Source organism: Herpailurus yagouaroundi, unplaced genomic scaffold (genome assembly GCF_014898765.1).
Source record: "Herpailurus yagouaroundi ecotype Mexico unplaced genomic scaffold, PumYag 67702, whole genome shotgun sequence".
NCBI lineage: Eukaryota > Metazoa > Chordata > Mammalia > Carnivora > Felidae > Herpailurus > Herpailurus yagouaroundi.
In genome coordinates, this window is record NW_024420501.1 from 876,728 (window position 1) to 899,533 (window position 22,806).

Consider the following 22,806-nt stretch of genomic DNA (forward strand, 5'->3'; position numbering starts at 1 on the left):
AAAAAAACCCCCCCCCCCACAACCCCAAACCCCCCGCTTCCTTTCGGCGGGGGCCGGGGGGTTGGTGGGGGGGGGGGGGGGGGGGGGGGGGATTACCCTCCCCCAATAGCTCCCTGTAAATTGCACACATTCCAAAGAGCCCCGGCTAAGCAGCTACATTTCCAGAATTTCAGAGCAACTTTGAAAGTTGAGCTTGGTGAAGCGCTGTTCGCTTAAATATGCAGCTGATCGGAGATAGTATTGTGACTTCCTTTCCAAATCTGCCCATGAGAAGAGATTAGCATCAGTTCACAGACACAGGAACTCTCTGGGTTCTTTAATTCCTAACTAGTGCTGGTGAAGGCATCTGCGTGCTTCAAAGGAGAATGACTTTTTAAAAAAACTTCTTTTGTTTTCGTTTCTATCACCTCCAGCTTTTTTACTCTCGCGTGTCTCTTTCTCTCCGGGTGAAAAGAAAACACTGCGTAAACAAACCGCCGGGCAGCTAAAAGCCCCTTATCGGAAAGATGCTCTTCTGCTCTTCTGCTCGCTGCTCCTCGGCACGAAGTCACCTGCTCTCCACGCCCTGCAACCCAGCTGGGCTGCTTTTCTCTTCTTCAAAGAGGCGCCGAGCAGTAAAGAAGAAACAGGGCTCATTAGAGAAAGTGGTTTGGGGGAACCTACTTGAGCCATGGCCTTGTTGAAAGTTTGCGCTGGTGCAGTAGGCTTCGATCACTTTCAGGATCTGAGCATCTTCTTCCAGAGCAGCCGTACCTGTGAGATTTAATTACCAATGAGTTTGCAGAGACATCTACGCCCCTGGACCCTCAGAATCATGCACTGCACTCAACTGCTAGCTTCCTCCCCCAGTGGCTTTCTTTCCAGAGTTCTTTCCTGAAGAAATGTCCTCATCACTTTGGGGCTTTTGGTTTTAAGTTTATTTTTAGAGAGAGAGAGAGAGAGAGTGTGTGTGTGTGTGTGTGTGTGTGTGTGTGTGAGAGAGAGAGAGAGAGAGCGAGAGCGGGGAAGGGGCAGAGAGAGAGAGAGAGGAAGACAGAGTCCCCTCCACGTTGTCAGCACAGAGTCCGACGCGGGGCTCGAACTCACGAACCTCAAGATCACAACCTGAGCTGAAGTCGGACGCTTAACCGACTGAGCCACCCAGGCGGCCCTGGGGCTTTTACTAGACTCTTAGAGGCCGCAATGACAGCCCTAGCCTCAGTTCTCATCCGATATATACCACAACCTGCCTCTCCCTCAAACTTCAAGGCTTCCCTTCTCTAGGAAGCTTTCCCCCATAGACCTCACCCGTTTTTCCAACCAGCCAGCAGAGTCACTGATTCCCCCTCCTGTCTCTCCTCCTCCAACTCATTCTTGAAATGACTGGAGGGCGAAACCCTGCTAGCTAGCGGGGCGGCGGATGCGCACATCCCGGTGGGGGGTGGGGTGGGGTAGATGCAGAAGCTGGAGTCCAGCAGATCTTTCCAGACTGTATTTTTGGCCGGGACGCACAGATCCATCACCCCTCGGTGATACATCACTTACTCCTTCATGTGTGTCCCAAAGGACCCCGTTCCCAGCCATAGAGGCAAATACATACATATCCACTGGCTGACCGACTCTGCAGCCTGACTCTGAATCCAGCTGCTTCTACGCAGCAGCTGCCCGATTCCTCGGCTAACTCAGAGAACGTCACTGAGCATTAACCTTCCAGAAGGATTTCAGCCTTCAGGTCTATTTAGTGTATCCTGGTAGAGGAAAATATCTTGGGCATCAGAAACTAAGGGAAAAAATGTATCCGTAGCAAACAGGTCCCTTTAGTGGTTCTCAACCAGGCGGGGCAAAATACTCGAAACGAAATCATACAGGCGGCAGCTGACTCAAAAATCTTAGAGGTGACCAAACCCTTGAATGCATGCATTTCTTCTTCATGAAACAGGGGGGACGGAGGACAAACTGCTCTAATCATCTGCTTTCAAAAAAATCCTTCTGCTAGTTCATCCATAACCGACCTTCCAAAAGTACAAAACACATACTTTTCCGAATCACATACTCCTCCTCCGATGGCTTTCTTTCCGTCTTTCTTTTATGAAGAAACTTCTTCATCGTTTTGGGGCTTTTACTAGACTCCTGTAAGGACAGAGGTTTGTTTAGGAATTAAAATTCTCCCCCCAAGACAAATTAAAAAGAGCAAATGAAATGAAACCGAATGGCTCTCTCTTATTTTGACAGTCCCAAAAGGGCATCAAAGTTTAATAATGTACACAATAAAAAATGGCTCCAAGAAACTCTAAAAGCTTCCATAAAACAGAGGCAGTGACGACACTGGCCTCTCAATCGCCATAGGGACTGGTGCCGTGTGCAGAGAAAATAGTGGGTGTAGATCCTAGGGAAACAACCGCATTCCTAACTTGGTTTATAGTCCTCGCTGATACAGTTTCCAGGGAATCAAGTAACAGTTGTAAATACTAATATGGTACATACTGCTTTTCAAGGAGCTTCAAAGCTCTTTAAATACATTTTCCTTAGCGACAGTCCCACAAAGAAGAATATTAATTTCCATTTGTCAGATGGGAAAATTAAGGGACCAAATAATTTCCCTGAACTCAGAGAGAAGAGCCAAATGAGGGATGTCCTGATAAATAATTTGGCGCCAGGAGCGATGGGTGTAGACCGAAGCTTAAATGTACGTACAGAAAGCCGTATTTTTAATGAGCAGATAAAAGAGCCATGGATTACTGAATTTGCTTTTGCCGGATAAGTAACCGGTGCTCATTATCAGGTATCCAAATAAAGAGATGAGAATCTCAGACCCTAGTGACCGTCTTATCCCAATGTTCCATGCAAGGTATATACGTGATGTGTGGGTCATAATTAGTACCTTAAAATATATGGGACAAAAGAATTTAATTTCTTCCGCTTAGCCACAGCGACCCACTTGGACTTGAAAACGGACATGGAAAACTCACATGTGACAAAAAGGATCGGAAAAAGAGCGTTTACCAAAAAGTCACAAGGAAAACAGGCATTTTCAAGGCGTCTAAGACAACATTTTCATGTGGATTTCACAAGAGGCTGCTTTCTGAAGAAAGTACTTACATGTCAGAACTGCATCTTCGTACTTTAGCCACCAATGAGAACAAGGGACAAAACAAGCATAAAGGAAAAGCTTCATTCATCAGAGGTGACAGCACAGCATTATGAGGCCACTGTAAGCCAAAGATATTGTTCTACCCTTACCTTTAAGATATAAGACATCCTCTAAAGTGAATATGTAAAGAAAGAGAAAATGAGCGTGAGAGGTCGATGGTTATAATGATCAAATCCATTTATCAGTACTTCTAAAACAACAGTCAAATGTTAGTGTCATCATCAATTACACAGAACATCATCATGTTTCCCGCATTAGTCTCAGATGCAATATTGTCATGCGAAAGCCCAAGGAATACAGTTCTGTGCAGAATAACAAATACTGAAAATAACTGAAATACACACTATACGGTAAGAGTATATTAATAGCTCTCTTCTCCCAGCAGAAACAACGTGATCATGCCTTAGTTTTAATGGATTAGTTCTGCGAAGGATTAAGTTAACTGGACCCTTCAAGGCTCACCTGAATTCGAACTTAGGAACTGACAATTACAAAATAGCGATCGTTAAAAAGGGGACCCAGATAACTACGATTTTCCCGGGTCGATTTCCACAGCAAACCTGTGGGACTGTTTCCTGGCCCAATTCTGAACAGAGGTACATAATAAGGATTCAGCTCAAGCATTATTTCTCCTGTCATGCCCAGTTGAAACAATCAAAAATTCCTCCGGTGTCAATACCGCTCTATTTTTACCGCACTCGGAGGCAACAATTAATCGAGACAGTAGCACAGTGTTTGAAATCAAAACAAACTTGAGATTGAGCTAAATCTGTGTCGCGCATCAAAACACACAGTCGATATGGCAATATATGCTGTCTTTGCTCCCTAATTCTAAGATGCGTCTCATAACCGCCACGATCTTAAACCTTCACTCAGGAAGACCTAGTTAAAGAACAGTTACTTATAAATGAGGCTCTTTACTGAAAGCTGAAATGATGATTAACATCTTAGGGAAACAAAACAAAACAAAACACCGTTTGGATGGAAAAACTAACACTCCACACAGTTACAGAAGCCAGTGACTGACATTTCCCGACTGCGACTTTGAGGAAAGAAATAGAAAGAACCTTGAAGTCCCCACACTACCCAAATATCCAATGTTGCTTAGAAGCCTCACTTGAAAAGACCTTCTTTTCATTAAATTCTTTTCCCTTTCCAACTGCAGCAGAAGGTCCAGACTCTCATAGTTCAGACTTTCCTGATTTGGCTTTAATAGATCAAAATGATCCAAAATGCAGAACTGGGTCTGCTTGGTCGCAAACTGAACTCCAAGGAAGTGGCTTCTGTTTAAGATGTGTGGACATTATATACAATTATCAGGAAGGGACCGGGGAACCCAGGCAGTGCACATAAACCCTTCTGGATAAATATTTGCACAGGGACAATGGGGAAATGGAAAATTAAGAAATAAAAACATCCCCGAGTCTAACGATTCACGACTGACTGACATGTATCACCTAGCATAAATTCTAGCACATCCCCACAGAACTCTTCGGAATAAGCTGTGACATTCGCTTGACAGACACATTTTATACCATATGTAGCAAAATTACCTCTTTATAACCTAGTGCTGCTGATGGTCTAAGTGGAGGTGCGGGTCGTAGACAACTTAAACTCCACGGTTTTATAATTTGAGGAGGCTCCAAGGGTCCTCGGGGCTGTCCGGTAGAGCTAAAAGACTGGGAAAATGTCTGATGAGATGCTGGCGCTCTGCCACCTGAACCCGACCTTGTGCCACACGGCAAGAGAACAATAGTTTCCTTGGATCAGCAAAGCCAACCACAGGAAAGGAAAGGTGGGAAAACAAAAAGTCCAGATGATGGGGTCTCTAAGGAACGGCACAAAATCGACTCAACATCCTACGGGCCTGTCTTCCCTCTCTCTTCTGGAATTTGATTCACTAAAGTCAGGGCTGGCTTTCCTTCATAAGAGAGGAGAGTGGAGTCAGCACTGGATGGCTTCAGTCGGGCGCTTGGCACTCTATCAGGTGCTGAAATAGGTTATCTCAGCAGAACTGCCTAACGACAAACCTTGGCGAAGTGAAATAACTAACTAGCTGGCAATTGACAAAGCCAAGACTTGACCTCAGATCTGATGCCGGAGCCCTTGTTCTTCCCACCACATCGCACAGCGCCTGAGACTGGAATTTTGGCATCACCGGTTGGAGTGTTAACAGCACTGCAATCTTTGCTCTCACCCAACAAGTACAGTAAAATCTCATCAATTCCAAGTCCAGGAATTCCAAATTCGTGATGACTTGGAAGAAGGCAGCGGCTGCAAGTTTACCCTTGAAGGTTGCCCGGTGAATGTGGTAGCCTAAATGAGATTACTTGGAGATGGTGAAGTACTTGGGCAGGTAAACTATCTGTTTTTTGACTCAGCACACAATGAATAAGAGAATAACGGCTGCTAATTAACCCGTTGGGATGAGCACTGGAAACCAATTGGACAATAAACTATAGGAAATTAAAAAAAGTGAAAAAAAATAAATCTCGTTTACCGCTAAAACATCTCAGTGGGACTTCTGATTAGACAAAACTTTGCGGGCAGTTGGCGGGAGCTCCTCAACGCCGTCCGACAAAGCCGCACACCTCTACATAAAACCTTTCATTAATTTGGATGGACCTCCCTCCACAAGTAATCAGAATTAGTGAGGTTTAACTGTACTTCAAGACCTACGAATATAGACAACCCCAAGACTAAGGGCATGCTCACTGCTTCTTGTAAGTCCTCTGCAGGCAGGTGTGACGAGAGACTCAGTAGTCCCCAGACCGCACAAGTGGACAACTTACGGAATGAGCACCAGAAGAGGACGACGATGTTTTGGATAATGAGCTGCAAGAGGCAGGTCCCCTGATCAGTCTGCACAGCTGCTCCAGCCATTCCTGGAAGTCCTGGCTGTTGTTGCAATGGACCACAGTCCTCTCTACTAGGTTACCTACATTGCCCCATTGGGAGCATTTGGAGACAAAAGACACGGAGGGCCTGGAGTTCACCTCATTCATAAACACACGTCGAGCAACTAAGGCTGGGGTGTCTGTTTCCATGAGTGTCCACACCGATGAGATAACCCCTGTTGAAACCCCTGCTGAAGCAAGGCCAACATCCGATCTCGGGCTCCCTACTGGGGAACGAAGGGGGTAAGGCCCGGGGCCACCATCCCAGCGTGAGCTGCTGCCCCCTCTCGGTGCAGAGTGCAACCGTCACATGGAAATCACACGGGCCTGGCAAAAGGGACCGCAGGCCAAAAGGTCAGGCCTTACCAGGCCTGCTCAATTTGTGCCTCTACATCAGTCCATTCTGTTAGTTCTAACAAGTAGCTCCGACGCAAGAGAAGATTGAAACCAATGGCCACGCTGAGGCTTTTGAGTGGCCAGGAGACTTGGTTCTGTCGCCGGACCCTAATTATGCCAGAAAATGGAAGCCACCTTGCTGTGGCCAGGTAAAACTTGCTCACGGACTTAGAGCAGAAAATAATAGCTTTTACTTACTCGAATCCCACTTCATTCCAAAAAGGATTTCAAGTAGCTACTTGAAAAAGACAAGAGTGCCTACCTGTGATTTCAAATGTGTAGTCATTTCCTTCGATTTCATCTAATCTGGTCACCATGATTCCCGCGACTGGTATTTTTCCCTATCAGAAAAAGAACATTCCCAGCAGTTCTGTGGTTAGATGTGCCCCGGCTTATGTCTATTAGATTTTCTGACCCTCTCGGAAATCACTGCGGATTCAGGGCTTGACATATTTCTCGGGCCTGCATGCTTCCCTGCTTTCAAATGTGATCAGACAAGAAAGCAAGGGGGCAATGTGGCTTGTGTTTTGCTAACACATCCTAAACCATACGGTCAGGATTTACAAACAGGCTTACTCGTTTTCTAACACATTTTCCGGAGAATCAGTCAACAGCGTAAAGATTCAAAAAAAAATTTTTTTTTCCAGTTTCATGAACATTAGTCATTGCTAGGCCAGCTATAATAGGCAACAGTGACTTATAGCACGCCATATTTGGGGAGCGGACTGAAGGAAGGTGAATTTCCCAATGAGCGGAAGGACTTCTATCGGAACATTCGTAACCTAGCTCACAGCCAGCACGATGGACGTTCAAGATAAACTCATTACAGCAATACAAAGGTTTTCCATCTAAGGAACATCTGCTCTTATAAGCTGTATAATTACAACAAAGGGTCAGAACATTCTGCATTTTGTGGCTGGAGCTTTTAGTGCCATAGAACAGATATTGCAACGGGATGCAAACCTGTTTTCATTCTGGGTCCTGCTGTTTGTTTTATATGAAATCTACTGACCTGATAGATAAAGCCACTCATCCGAGGACTTGCGGATAACATTATCAAGACACTTGAAAACAACATGAGGTACCGCTCCTCTTTTTCCTAAAGTGAAATGGAAAATATTAAGTGGAGGACAGAGAGTGGCCATTTTGTTCGTTAAGAATTTCTGGAGTCACGAAGGCAACGAAACATGAACAGTGACCTTTTAAAAAAGATACCCAACTTAAAAGCACAAGACGTTGAATTCGACATCGAAGTGAATATAAGTGAATATAAAGCCACAGTTTCTCCCTCTTTTTCCTATACATAACGGTTAAATACAAATAACGTGCCTGTTTCCCACGTATGTATGCCTGAGCAGTCACACAGTTAATGCCTTGGCACCAAGGGAGATTTTACACGTGAGGGCTTCTCTGAACTCTACAAACGGATGCACATGTAGTAGATGCGAAAAAAATTACATCCAGGGGTGCCTGGGTGGCTCAGGTCACGATCTCACGGTTCGTGAGTTCGAGCCCCGCGTCGGACTCTGTGCTGACAGCTCAGAGCCTGGAGCCTCCTTCGGATTCTGTGTCTCCCCGTGTCTGTCTCCCTGTCTCTGTCTGTCTCTCTCTCTTTCAAAAATAAATAAACATTAAAAAAAAATTTTTTTTAATTACATTCGGCTCACATGTCCAGCCATGTTAGCTCCAATTATCTCCATGCCCTTCTACAGACACTTAATCTCTTCTTCCTCCTTCCAGCAGCGTCGCCTGCTTAATGAGCTTTTCCTCTTTTGCCTTTAACATACGCACATCTCCTGTCCTAACAGGCCTTCCCGGGCCCCTGTGGCGCCTTCGATATAATACAGGCCTGCCTTGTTTTCTTGCGGTTCACTTCATTGCGCGTCACAGGTAGTCGTGTTCTTTAACAGACTGAAGGCCTGTGGCATCCCTGCGTGGAGCAGGTGTGCAAGTGCCATGCTTCCGGCAGCATTTGCTCGCTTCGTGTCTGTCGCGTTAGGGTAATTGTTGCCATATTTCAAGCTTTTCCATTATTACCGTACTTGTTATGGGGATCTGCGATCAGTGATTATGACCCACGGGAACCTCAGACGATGCTTAGCATTTTGTAGCAATAAAGGATTTTTGATTAAGGTAGGCCCGTTTGGTAGACTACATGGCACTGCACACTTAATAAACCACTGCGTAGCGTAGAGATAACTTTTATACACCCCGAGAGACTGCTCTGGAACCAAACCCCCAGGATCTCCCGAGGTACGTCAGTACCCTGTTTCTCGGTATTTTATGGCCAAATGACTTGCTGCCTTCAGTTTTCTCCTCATTGATTCCTCCCTAACTGCAGCCCCACCGCTGTCTCCGAGCCGTCAATAACTGCCTTCTAGCAAAATCCGATGGCTTCTTCTTGGTCTCCATACTGCTTGACCTTTGAACCTTCTGCAGCACCCACCAACCTTCCCCAGGGTATCTGCGTCTTAAATGAGATTGCTTATTAACCCAAAGTAATGAATCTCTGACAGAGACCTGCCAGGGAGTATAGGAAGATGTCTGGGGACGGGGAAGGCAATTCTAACAGCCGATAAATCAGGCCAGGTGACATAACCAACCTTCCCCCCCTCGCTGGACTGCCCCCTCCTAAATGGGGCTCAGATTTGGCCCTGAAGTTTCATTTTCTGCCCCCCCCCGCTTCGTGGGGAAGCGGGGGGGGGGGGGTACTGCTCACTTGCCAACCCAGCTGGTCCTTCTCTTTATGATACTCTACTACTCGAGCCTCTAACAGTTCCTTGTTGCCTGCTGGGTGGATCTGAACGACTCTTGCCTGACGCCCAGCGTTCTCATAACCTGACTCTGTCTCGCTCCACGGCTTTCCCTCTCCCAACACACTTCCTCTGCTCCCGAGAGACCGGCTTCCTCGCCTTCCTGCAGCAAAAGGCCACGCTGCTGTTCTCTCCTGAGATAAGAATGACCTCTACCTTACGACATGCTCGCCTTTTCTCTTCGTGGCCCTCCTCCTCGAGTCCCCCTCTCCACAGCCTCCTTGCTCTCTCCCTTCTCTGAGCTTCTGTGCAACCCACTGTTGAGGCGCACCATCTACACTGACTGGCTGGGTTCGTCTTCTGGCCGCAGCCTGTGTTTTCATCTGTTTTTGAGGCACGGCTCATCGCGTGGCCTCTCCTCCTCTCTCCCACAGCACCTAGCAGAGTGTGGGGCAAAGAAGAGGCACTCGGTTTCCTGGCACGTTCGAGCAACCTGGCCTGGACGGACGAACGAATCAAAGAAGAACAAGAAGAAAGATGGCAGCAATGGCGTTGAGCTGTGAAATCTCTTACCTCACATGTTCCATACTGCACCATTACTTGGGACATAAACAGAACATTCCCCAAGGTTTTAATACTCTCTCCTTCCCACGCCTGAATAGGTTCAGAAAGTATCTGCAACTCCAGCTGTTTTCTCTTCCTTAGATCTTGGCACTGCCCCTATGGAACCAAAGCAGAACATACTGGAAGAGGAATTCTTGCGAAACAGACCGAAAACAAGAACAGAGTTAGAGGAAGCTTTGGGCTCTCAGATTTCCACAGCGTCCTGATTCCTCACCACGAATCCCATCACCAGATCCGTTCCTCACGGACAGAGCGACCCACGGCCCTGAAGCTCTAGCCTGGGGCCCCCAGAGGTTTTGCGAGGAAGAGCCACCTTTCGCTGTGCCAAAACGGCAAGACAAAATGGCAGAACGGGCTTGCTTCTCCATCACCGCAGGTGTATGAGGAGACGAGTGGCTGGCTGGGGTCCCTGCTCTAGCTCCTTTCCAGCTCGTCACCAAGCCGTTTTATTTTTCTAACACATGCTCAGTTTCCAACCAAGCGACAGCTTAGTAAAGCAAACAAACACAAAATGACTCCAGGGGCTCTAGAAAATGGGAAAACTAAATTTCTCCTGCCGCAGTGAATCAAATAGACCTTACAGCGAAACAGAGGCACTGCCCTATACTTTGTTTAGGGACTGGGAGTAGGTTGGTATGGAGAAAAAAATACTACATTAATTCTGTTCCTAAAAGAATTGCAAGAAAGAGATACAACTGAATTTTATGAATACAAAGTGAAAATACAAACCAGGAAACAAAATGTGGGGTATGAATACTATATCTATCTATCTATCTATCTATCTATCTATCTATCTATCTACATATAGATAGATATAGATCACTGTTTCAGAAAGTGTGAAGTCATCTTAGAATAATTTTTAACAGTATTTACACATTTGTTAAAAAATGTAACAGCATTTACTCCAAATTGAATATGAAAATAAGCATATGGTTAGTTATGTTACTGTTTCCAAATAAATGTCACAGTTCCTTGGGGGCCGTGTTTTCTATAAAATCTCTGCTGCCCCTTTCGGCTAAATGGAAACTTGAAGAAATCAGTTCACTGGACACATGTTTCTGAAGCATCTAAAGTGGGAATAAATATACTAGAACCATCAAAGCAAGCTTCACAACATGTACTATGGTCAGAAAGAAATATTGTTTTCAAAAGGAATTTTATATTCAATTTACGTAGGATAAAATAAAAGGGACCCAAATAGTAATAAATGCCATGTAAAACTGCCAAGATTAAACTGTTTGTGACCTATGACAACAAAAGGTATTTAACGGAATACCTTACTCTGGACTTCAACTTGCTGTTTACCTGTGGACGCATCAGGTACTGATCTTTCAACAGCAATAAAAATGAGGTGATGGCGAATGTTGCATCACAACCTTATAGCAAGAACCGACAACTAACCATGGGTCCCAATCCCTTGGAATGCTACATTAATGTCTAGAATGGGGGCACCTGGGTGGCTCACTAGGGTAAGCGTCTGCCTCTTGGTTTCAGCTCAGGTCATGATCTCACCGTTCGTGGGTTCGAGCCCACACTGACAGCCTGCTTGAGATTCTCTCTCTCTCTCTCTCTCTCTCTCCCTCTCTCCCTCTCTCTGCACCTCCCCTGCTTGCTTGCTCTCTCTCTCAAAATAAATACATAGACATTTAAAAAAAAAAGAAATGTCTAGAATGAAGCTAAACTAAATCAATCACCCAAAGTGATGCTTCGTTTTCTCCTAAAAGGCCACCAAGTGCTTTTACATCAGTGGGTTCAAGAAGACATTAACAATCATGCTCAAGATACAAGATTACAAAACAATTGCATTTTGGTAGGTTTTTTTCCTTTTAGATTTGACGAAGGATTTCTTTTTCATACGCAAAGAGTCAAACTCACACCCTTTGGCATAAATAGATGAATCCAGCATCGATGGCAATCAATGAGTGACAAGTTGCACAGACACAAGGTGAACGACACGGGGGTAAAGACAAAGAGACAAAAGGAAACCCCCCACCTACACAACAATGCTTAATGTGGCAGAGACTTCAAATGTGAGTGCTTTATACCCTCAGCCTGGCAACCTTTCATATCATAGGTAAGCATGATTTTTGGAAGACAAAATTAAATGAAACAATCACTGCGATACTGTCGCTAAAGCTTATTGTTTCCACTCTAAAGACCTTTGCATTGGGAAAGAGACGTTACACACAAATCACTCTTTTAGGAACAACGCATACACAACGGAGAATTATAATTTGAGAGCATCACCTACCATGAGAGTTTTGAATGCTACGATTGCTTTCAGAATATCCTGATGGTCTGGATGCGTATCCTAGTAAAGGAATACATTGTAAAACAATGTTAAAGGAGAACAGATCAGCGGTCGCCAGGGGTTAGGGGTGGGAGGAGCGTTGCGGCTGCAAAGAGAGAGGAAATCCGAGGGGATGATGGAACCGTTCTGGATCCCCGTTGTGGCGGTGGTAACACAAATTTCAAGATTACATAATACAACAGCACTTGAGCCTTTGGAATCTCAGCACCTCCGATTATCAGGCGAGCAAGAAACTAAGACAGCCGGTAACACATCACGGGTTTGGCAACAACATACTAGGTGCGGTTAGTGGGGAAAGAGCATCGGCAGGCCATGTTGTTAATAAGTGACCAGAGGCAGGGAGTTGCGGAAACAGAGGAGTGGTCGGAGAAAAATCAATCCAATCTCATTTGCTAAAATGCCTCCATTTTCTTTTGGCGGGTTCAACGTTCTTTTGCAAGCGAGGTTCTTACGTATGGTCCACAATTCCACGGTACTTACAACCCCGAAGAGTGGACAGCTTCAAAAACTGCTTGGAGGGATCCACATCTCCGTAACTGTCCACGAAGGGAAAGGGGTGATGCTTGGGGAAGCTGTATACCTAACATGGGGGGCACATGGGGTGCAGCTGCGTACCCCACCTTGGGGGTATATGTACACCTAACCTTTAGAACTCAGCTGGAATAAATGGAAGGAGGAAATCCGCTGTTCGGCCAGCCTTGGGTCACAAAACGCACCTGAACAGACCAGGGGTCTGCCCCAAGCCAAGAACTGGAAGCAACAGAAAAGGGAGACAGGAGGGAACACGGGTTCCACTTCAAGGAAGGTCAAGAGAGAGGATCCCGGCAGCTGGGGCATCTGGGGAGCCTTCTCCTCAAACGGAGTGCATATTAGTACCTAAGCCCTGAGCAGTAACAGAAACTGATGCCACTGCTTTCTGGATTTTTGTGATAAGCAAGGAGGGGCAAACCTCAAACGGTTCGGCAAACCGGTTGAGCTTTTGGAAAGGCATCCAGAGGTCAACACCTTCCCAAGCCCTAACTGAAATTTCACTCCGGCAGGCTTTACTCACTCACGGGCTCCCCACTGCCTCCAGCTTTCCGGCAGGTCAAACAACCTGAGAATGTGGTTTTGCTCAGAGTACATGCTTTCAATCCTTACAAATGCTGACGAGACCGGCAGTGTGCAACCTTTTTCTTTAAAGATAATCAAGCCCTTTAAAACCTCAAAACCTTTCCCCAGACACAGGAAGAGCAACCTCCCCCAGAGGGCCCTCCTCTCCCACCCACACCACCTCCGGCGCCCATGCTCGATGGCACAAGGACAATTCTAGAAGCTATCCCTGTTGATTGGTTTTTAAGAAAAGGATTGGGCCTCTCAATGAAATAATATTCAGTTATCAGGCCTCGGTGCAAACCTTAATATTCAGAGAAGATTATAGCTATGCCACGGCTGGGGCAAGCCAACTAGAAGTTTATAAACAAAAATGTGAGGTAACTTTGGTGTAGATCTGTGATGCGTAGACAGATAAACTAATATTGGACCCGTCTGTGAATCTTTAAGGAAATACCAGAATCTTCCAGTGTCATCCAGGGTCAGAAAGCTGAGTGATCACAGGGCTGTAGAGATATCGACCCCTGTCTATAGTGAAAGCGGTATTTCTATTTTCTGACGTTTTGCTCTGTTTGTCTCCCACAGTCAGGTTGGTTCATATACCGGAACAACGGAAGATCTTGGTCGATTTTGATTGAACTGCCGTCTACAGATGAAGAAAACCTAAGTCAACCGGTTAGCATGGGCTTGAGAGAAGCGGCTGGACCTTTGGTTATAAGATGAATAAATTCTGGGGATCTAATGGGCAGCGTGCTGGTCACAGTTTATACCACTGTGTTGTATACTTGAAATTTACTGAGAGTCTATCCTAAGTGTTCTCATCCTCTCTGTGAGGTGATGGAGGTGTGAATTCACTTGCTCTGGGAATCATTTTACAATGTATACATATATTAAACCATCATATTGTAACACTTTAAAACTCACAATGTACAACCTAAATATACACAATTTTTATTTGTCAATCAGACCCCAGTAAAAGTGGGAAGATTAAATAAACTCAGTAAAACTTTAAAAAAAAATCTCCAGAAGGGGGAAATAAAGGAATGCTCCTCCCCCCCCCCTTATTTTGCTGCATAATGAGGAAAACTAGAAGCCCAGGGAAGCGGGAAGATTGAATCAGGTAAAATTTGAAACCCAGGCCTGGCTTAGTCTGGAAGGAGACTGGCTGCTTCTTCCAGAGCACAGGCCCATGCGTGGCCTTCCCTTACCTCCATATGGCGTTCCAGCTCTTGCAAGAGAGTAACATACTTTTCCAGTCGCATGAACGGTTTGCTGAGGCTGGTTGTTAAAATGAGGATACCTGGGCTGGACGCACCTTGACTTTCCATAAATTGTTCCAGATCATCGCTAGAAAAAGAACGAACATGGCTGTGCTATTGCTTCATGTTCTATGCAAAGAATTATCAACCAAGCATCATTTTCCTATATTTCGTACAATATAAAGCCAAATAGAAGTTAGTCGCGCTAATCCAAATGCTGTCCCATTCACGTCAGTGCAAGCGGCGGAGGGGCGGACAGAGGGAGACACAGAGTCCGAGGCAGGCTCCAGGCTCCGAGCTGTCAGCACAGAGCCCGACGCGGGGCTCGAACTCTCGGACCGTGAGATCGTGACCTGAGCCGAAGTTGGACATTCAACCGACTGAGCCACCCAGGCGCCCCAACATATGGTTTTAAAAAGTATTTTCTCAGTCGCCGCAAACATTCAAGTTATTGGCTGGTCAAAGGCGCAGGGTAGCGACTCACCACATGCTCCCTATCACCGGGCACCCACTCATAATGTTCAGAATCAAGTTGAAAATTCGGATAGCTGCGTGTTTGTGTGACTAACCACAAAGTCAGCCTAGGATCTAGGAGCCTAGGAGCCTAGGATCTGAAACCAGTGCAGCAGGCGACACAGACAATTCCCATAAGGCAACAACTCGGTTAAAAGAAAAAGGCTATTCATATATTGTGAACTGTGCCCAGGAAACTCGTGCTTCTTCTGCCGTGTTGCACCGGCGTGATATTGAGGCCTGGGGCTGAAAGATCATTTTAATATTCATTTATGCAAAATAAAATTAAAGAAGGACACCCACGGCCTACCTGCCAGCCTATTCTGAAACTTCTGCTTATTACTTGGCCCCTTTTACCTCTTTGCTTGCCCGGGCGTATCCAATCAGTCTCGCGTTTATTCCTTTGCATTCCTGCGGCCACTGCCTTGCTTCGGACCTTTCTTTCATCCCATCTGGTTCACTCCAAGAGCCCAACTGGTCTCCTGGCTTCCGGGCCTTTTTGCTTCCAAGCCGTCCTGCAGACCACGGCTCTAAGCCTCTTCCTTTCTCACTCAAGAACCTCTGCTTGCCTCCAAAACCAAGCCTTAACTTTGTAGACTCCTACTGGTCCCACCAATCTCTCTCATCACCCTCGATCAGGAACCTTCTCCTACAAAATGACCTACTTCCTTGTGTTCAAGGAAACTTGGGGAGGGGGTGCATGGCAGGTCACCCCTATTAACAGACACCCTCCCTCCTTGGGCTTTTGTGAGTGAGAGAGAAAAAGATGGCGTTTCAGCTGATGTCCCAGGAACATGCTGTGCAGGGAAAACGGGCTGGGAGTCACTGCCTTAACGGAAGCTGGATCGCATGGGAGAGGTCACACCTGACAATCCACACCGAGCACTGTCATCGGTTGTTGCAGTCTGGCCCCCGAAGCCCCTGAGAGGAGAGAAGTACCCTGACCTGCAGTCATAAAACAGGTCTGGTCACCCTGGATCGCTTACCTAGCCTCAGCTGACTCATCTGTACAACAGAGATAAAACCCACTTCCTAGGGGCGCCTGGATGGCTCAGGCGGTTAAGTGGCCGACTTGGGCTCAGGTCATGATCTCATGGTTTGGTTCGTGAGTAACGGTTCGGTTTATGAGTTGGAGCCCCGCATCAGGCTCGCTGCTGTCAGCACAGAGCCCCCTTTGGATCCTCTGGCCCCCCCCCCCCTCTGCCCCTCCCCCGCTAGCCCGGGCTCTCTCTCTCTCTCTCTCTCTCTCTCTCAAAAATAAATAAACACTTTCAACAAAAAACCAAGGGGGCCTGGGTGGCTCAGTCAGTTCAGCGTCCAACTTTCGGTGTCAGCTCAGGTCATGATCGCACAGTTCGTGAGTTTGAGCCCCGCAGTCGGGCTCTGCGCTGGCAGGGAGGAACGGGCTTGGGATTCTCTCGCCCTCTCTCCCTCCGCCCCTCCCCAACTCCCGCTCACGCTCTCTCTCAAAATAAAGAAATAAACTTAAAAAAAAAAGATAAAAACAAACAAAAAAAACCCTACTCCCTACTAAAATTCTGAAGATTCGGTATTGGGGTTTAGAAGGCTACTGTTTCATGCTAAGATCTTTGCACACATTCATTCTTATTTAATATGGATGCCAACACTTCAAAACAGATGCTATCCTCATTTTACAGATGAGAAACCTGAGATTCAGGAAGAGAGAGTACTCCTGAGTAAGTAGCTGCCTGTGTACAGAAAAGTATTTTGTAAACTTCAGCCTGAAAATGCATCTTTATTACTATTATTACTATGCCAAGGCAAATACCTTTTGCTAAAATCACATCTTTAAAAACTACCATTAAGCTGTGATTTCCAGCTTAATGGAAACTCAATTGATGTTAAGTTTCCAACCAAGAGCACAAGGAGGTTTAAAAATTCATTACATAAAAAATATAATTAGGAAAATAACTTGAATTTGGAGAACGCATCTGAGAAGAAATGTAATTTAGAGAAAATCACTTTCCTAATTTCTTTTCAATTGGGTAAACAAGTCTTTCTGTGACTACAGAATTGCCTGCATCCTCAATATTCTAACTCTAATTGATACAGGGGTTACAACAATTAAAAGCAAATGTTAGCGTGTACTTTCTTATTACTTTCCGTGCAGCATTCCAACTTCTAGGCTTGCTTAATATTATAAGAGAATTAAATTTTTTTTTCCATTTAACATGAGATCATCAGCTATCAGGAAGAAATGAACATTTGACGAGTGCAACGGAAGAACAAAATGGCCTTAATAAAGCCACTGCCCATTACAATTAATAGGTCCCAAAAGGCACATTTTACTTAGCCCGATAAATTTAATGCACAAATTAATATCGTTATACAAAAATGAAACACTCAAATATATATTGTGATACCAAACAACAAGCTGTCTTGAAAATGCAGTTTTTAACTTTATGCAGCCTATTGGAAATGTCAATGGGCTGACTTGTTTTTCAAGCTTAACATGTTCTGTACACGTGATATTATGAAACACAAGCAGTTGTCAAGGTATGGATGCCGTTTTAGACTCAACATATAGTGTACCTCACAGAATGCATGGTGGATGGGGCTCTGGGACGTTCTGGGTTGGGCTGGAAAGCTCCAGAAAACTATCTTACCTTATAGTACCTATACAGAGCTTAACCACATCATATTCTGCAGAGATTTCTACTTTGTTTTTTGGTTTTTTTTTTTTAACATTTATTTATTTTTGAGACAGAGACAGAGTGTGAGCAGGGGAGGGGCAGAGATAGAGAGGGAGACACAGAATGGAAGCAGGCTCCAGGATCTCAGCTGTCAGCACAGAGCCCGACGCGGGGCTCGAACCCATGAACCGTGAGAACATGACCTGAGCTGAAGTCGGATGCTTCACCGACTGAGCCACCCAGGCGCCCCAGAGATTTCTACTTTGAATGATGAGAGGTCTACCTAGAGCAGCTGGAAAAGGATCGGAGATCTCCCCTCCACAGCCCCCTCCTTCCCACTCCCCTTTCATGGAAATCACTCTGTTGGAGGCCCCGGGGTGGGGGTGGGGAGTCTGGCCAGTGGAAGATCCCAGGGATGCCACTCAACTGGGCTGGGTGGATCCCTATTATTCCTTTTTCATTCACCTCGTCCCACAGACCAGGCTGTCTGCTTCTTGTTTGTTCCCACCACTTTTTTTTTTCTGACCAGTCTCACTTGACCCCTTCCCCGGTTCCTCAAAGACACAAACGGAACAGAAGCTACTTTCAGAATGTTCCCAACGCTCCTTGTCCCGAAGCAAATACACAACACAGCTCTTTGGGTTTTTCTCAAAGTCTTCTGTTGCTGACAACATGGTAAACAGAGGGTGAAAACTCACAAGAGGGAAAGGGCCCAGCGGTGTTTGTCGCTGCAATGGACACAGAAGTAGGTAGGGTTCAGACCTGTCTTAGTGCTCATTCTCCCATCTCCTTGCTCTCTCTTTAAATCCGGGCCCCTCTCTCTCATCAAAAGGACGGGAGCCACACCAGAGCGCGGGAGAGAAGTGGGTATTTTTGTAAGGGAGAGGTTAATCCCAGGAAGAAGGAAGAGCTTCAGTAATAAGCCTGAAGGGGAGAGAGAGGGGAAATCCCAAAAGACCTCAACCAGGGGATAACAAAAGACTGGGGCAGCCATTCAAATATATGTAAATATGGGGACACATCAAGGTGGGGGTCTGCCTCTATATCCAAATTCAGATAATACATTACTGCATTTTTCACCAGGTGCTAACACGCCATGAATTTCAAAGCCTTAGACCTCATGGCCCATTGTCAGGCGCATTTCTGGTATGATACTGCCACCTGCAGGCTGAAAGGGGGAAGTTCGACTGACTGGCCTGCCCAGGCTCCAGTGATTTTCCAGCGTCTGACCATCCACAGATTCGGCAGGCAAAGAACAGAAACCCACCAGAGTCCTTATTTCAGCTGACAGCTTCGTCTAAAACAGGGTTTTAGACTGAAATTTCTGGAAATTTCATTCAACTACGCCTCGCCTTTACTGTGTCAGCATAAATCGCCACAAAATGCATGTAAAACAGCTGAGATTATGTTAGAACCACGTCTGGGGAAACCCCCCGAGTATTTCAATTTAATTTTCACTCCTTACATGCAAATCAAAGGTTCGATAAAAATTCCGTTCTATGGGACTCCAATGAGTCCTCCATCATTTCAAGGGATAGTATAAAATTCTCAGAAAACATCACCAACCCAAAGGAAGCAAACCGGATATAATCCCCCCCCCAAAAGTTGAGAACCTCTAAATTAACTACGTGACAAACTTTAAATCATCATGTTTGAAGGAGTTTCTACGGTTATTCATAAAATTAAATTCCGAATATGGGGAAATGCAGTCAGTAACATTTTGACACACAGTTACAACAGAAACTTCTCTGAACACTACAGAAGTCTGTTACTTGAGGCACACTGTTTCTGGAATTGCTACTCTCAGGTTAAAAGGAAAAGACTATGTGCTCATAAAAATGGTAAGCGAACATGAGGGGGATCTCTTTTTTCCATGTTTAGTTTATATTTGAGAAAGAGAGAGAGAGAGAGAGAAAGCAAGCAGGTAGGGGGCAGAGAGAGAGGAAGATACAGAATCCGAACCAGGCTCCAGGCTCCAAGCTGTCAGCACAGAGCCTGACACGGGGCTCGAACTCACGAAATGTGAGATCATGACCTGAGCCGAAGTCAGACGCCTAACCAACTGAGCCACCCAAGCGCCCCAGGGGGATCTCTCTTTATTGGTATTAAAAAAATTGCCCTTTGGGCACCTGGGTGGCTCAGCTGGTTAAGCGTCCAATTCTTGGTTTGGGCTCAGGTCATGATCTCACCGTTCGTGAGTTCAAGCCCAACGTCGGGCTCTCTGCTGTCAGCGCAGAGCCTGCTTCGGATCCTCTGCCCCCCTTTCTCTGCCCCTCCCTTGCTCACACTCTCCCTCTCTCTCTCAAAAATAAACAAACATATAAAATTAAAAAAAAAAAGAAATTTGCCCTTTTACACACAGGATGTTTATGTATCCGCCACAAGAAAAATGTCTCTGAACCATTTTTTTTTCTTTATTGAAGATGGGTGGTAAAGTATGAGAGCGTTCCTGGAAATGACAGAAACAAATCCAGGACTGCGGTCCCCTCCGGTGAGGGAGGGAGAAGCAGGAAATACGAGGGAGCACACACACAGAACTCCAGCTGCAGCTATACTTTGTTTTATAAGCCGAATGGTGGCTACCTGGATGGGATTTATTTTACCTCTGGTTTTTGTGTGCTGGAAATATTACACACCTTTTTTCTAAAAAGGAACTAGCAGCTCGCAGCAGATGAATAAAGTCGAAATAAGGGGTGGTGACGACTACCTTGGTTTTGCTTTAAATTTGTTTATTTTGAGACAGAGAGAGGTGGGAGGCAGAGTAAAGCGGGGGGCGGAGGCGAGAGAATCCCAGACAGGCTCTGTGCAGTCAGCACAGAGCCCAATGTGGGACTCGATCCCATGAACCATGAGATCATGACCTGAGCCGAAATCAAGAGTCGGACGCTCAATGGACGGGGCCAGCCAGGGGGGGCCCGAAGCCAGAGACTTTGGTATACATTACTTCATTTAACCCACAAACCTGCAAGCTGGTGGAAACTATAAAAGCAACCATTTAAGGCCTCTAGAAACTGTCCTAATGGCATGACGATAAGTGAAAAAATATGTATTCGAGAAAACATTCTTATACTCACACAGAACGGGGAGAGTTCATGGCCTCTGAGCCAGGACCTGCTCCCCTCACCTCTCCTTCCTTCCCAGCTCAGCCTGACAGAGACCCTAGTGGCCAAGAAGACAGGTGTCCCTCTCCCCTTCGCTTCCAATCCAAGGACACCATATCTCACTAGCATATCTCATGTGCTTCAACGTTGAACTGAAAAAGCCAATTCCTGGCAAGGGTGGCTGAGAGGCTGGAGGCTTCCTTCTGTGCTCAGCACCCTCACAGACATAGGGAGGGGGCTCTACCCCAGGAGTGGCAGGCTGAAAATACCGGGGCCCCGCACCCTCACCCCCACTCACTGTTGGGCACAAGTTCTGTGCGGGGTGAGGCAAGCAGAGAAGGGCAGAGGCTAGTGCCGTGCCCAGACCACTGGCACAAAGATTCTGCCAGGGGAGGAGGGCAGCCTACAAGAACAGAGGGCTCTGGAGCTCTCCCCAAAGGAACTGGTGTTAGTTGAAAAAGAGCGTGGGGAGGGGCGCGGGGCTGGCTCCGTCGGTAGAGCATGAGACTCTTGATCTCTGGGTCATGAGTTTGAGCCCCACATTGGGCACAGAGCCTACTTTAAAAAGAAGAAAGAAGGAAAGAGGAAAGAAGGAAAGAAAAAGAAAGAAAGAAAGAAAGAAAGAAAGAAAGAAAGAAAGAAAGAAAAGAAAGAAAGAAAGAAAGAAAGAAAGAAAGAAAGAAAGAAAGAGGAGAAATCCAAGCCTAAAGGCTCTTGCAAGAACAATGAAGATTTTGGTGGTGAGCAAATGAGAGGGCGCTGGCAGCTTTTCTTAATTAAGAGCAAGAATGTAAACCATAGGCCACTGAGGTCACTAGACAGAACCAAGGAAAGAGACAGCTAAGAACGGTCAGAACAAACTTCAAAGACTGGTCTCAAAAACAACCCCTGCGCGAACTTAATTGGATCAGATGACAGATCAATTTATGCCCCCAGGGAATTGTCAGAAACATTAGAGCAATCAGCTGGAAATCAGCGGATCTGGCACTAAATCAGCTGGATGTGGCATTAAATTGGGGTAAAAACAGCTTAACAGGAAAATCAGGGAGAGATGGTCAAAGAGAACCCCGCTAAAACCACTGTCATTTCGGGGTGACTGTGTGTGCATGACCAAGGCTGTGCCCTCTGAGGCGTGACCTCAGCGGATGCACGCTGTGGGCAAAACAGATCTCACTAAGACAGTCCAGTCAATTCACTAAACAAACAAATAAGCAAACAACAACAACAACAAAAACATCCCCCTCCAAGAGGGGAGAAAAGAATCCGTATCCAGAGTTGCTAAATCTAAAATTACATAAAGTGCCTAGTTTTCAAAAAAAAAAAATATGTACGACACTGGGGCACCTGGGTGGCTCAGTTAGTTCAGTGTCTGACTTCAGCTCAGGTCACGATCTCGTGGTTCGTGGGTTCAAGCCCCGCGCCAGGCTCTGTGGTGACAGCTCAGAGCCTGGAGCCTGCTTCGGGTTCTGTCTCCCTTTCTCTCTGCCCCTCCCCTACTCGTGCTGTCTCTCAAAAAATGAATAAACGTTAACAAAAAAAAATTTTTTTTTAATGTAACACACAAAGAAAAAGGAGTGTGTGACCCATACACAGGAGATAAAAAGAGACAACAGAAATTGTGAGAGTGACAAAATGTCAGATTTAACAAAGACTTCAAAGTAGCCATAATAAATGTGTTCTAAGAACAAAAGGAAACCATGCTTAAAGAATTACAAGAAGCTATAATGACAATGTCTCATCAAACAGAGAGTATCAGTAAAGAGATAGAAATTATAAAAAAAAAAAAAAGAACCAAATGGAAATTCAGGCTATAAAGTACAATCATTGTGGGCGCCTGGGTGGCTCAGTCGGTTAAGCATCTGACTTCAGCTCAGGTCACGATCTCTCAGTTTGCGAGTTTGAGCCCCACACTGGGCTCTGTGCCGACAGCTCAGAGCCTGGAGCCTGCTTCACATTCTGTGCCTCCGTCTCTCTCTCTGCCCCTCCCCCGCTTGTGCATGTGTGTGTACGTGTGTGTGTGCGCGTGCGCGTTCTCTCCCTCTCTCTCTCCCTCTCTCTCAAAAATAAATACACATT

The 22,806-nt window shown here is 45.9% G+C and overlaps 1 protein-coding gene across 3 annotated transcripts in view; it reads right to left on the reverse strand.

Moving 5' to 3' along the window:
- ARHGEF6 (Rac/Cdc42 guanine nucleotide exchange factor 6) overlaps positions 1–22,806 on the reverse strand; it is a 96,750-nt gene that overhangs the window by 6,186 nt on the left and 67,758 nt on the right. For 2 of the 3 annotated variants that reach the window (XM_040468546.1, XM_040468548.1), the window contains 10 exons: positions 14,412–14,550; positions 12,052–12,111; positions 9,750–9,896; positions 7,436–7,522; positions 6,686–6,764; positions 5,923–6,068; positions 4,684–4,809; positions 3,220–3,240; positions 2,016–2,109; positions 664–753 (listed from right to left, as the gene is read on the reverse strand). In XM_040468546.1, coding sequence (XP_040324480.1) covers positions 664–753; positions 2,016–2,109; positions 3,220–3,240; positions 4,684–4,809; positions 5,923–6,068; positions 6,686–6,764; positions 7,436–7,522; positions 9,750–9,896; positions 12,052–12,111; positions 14,412–14,550 — 989 coding nt within the window. The remainder of the gene's footprint in view (positions 1–663; positions 754–2,015; positions 2,110–3,219; positions 3,241–4,683; positions 4,810–5,922; positions 6,069–6,685; positions 6,765–7,435; positions 7,523–9,749; positions 9,897–12,051; positions 12,112–14,411; positions 14,551–22,806) is intronic. The other variant, XM_040468547.1, reaches the window with a different exon arrangement.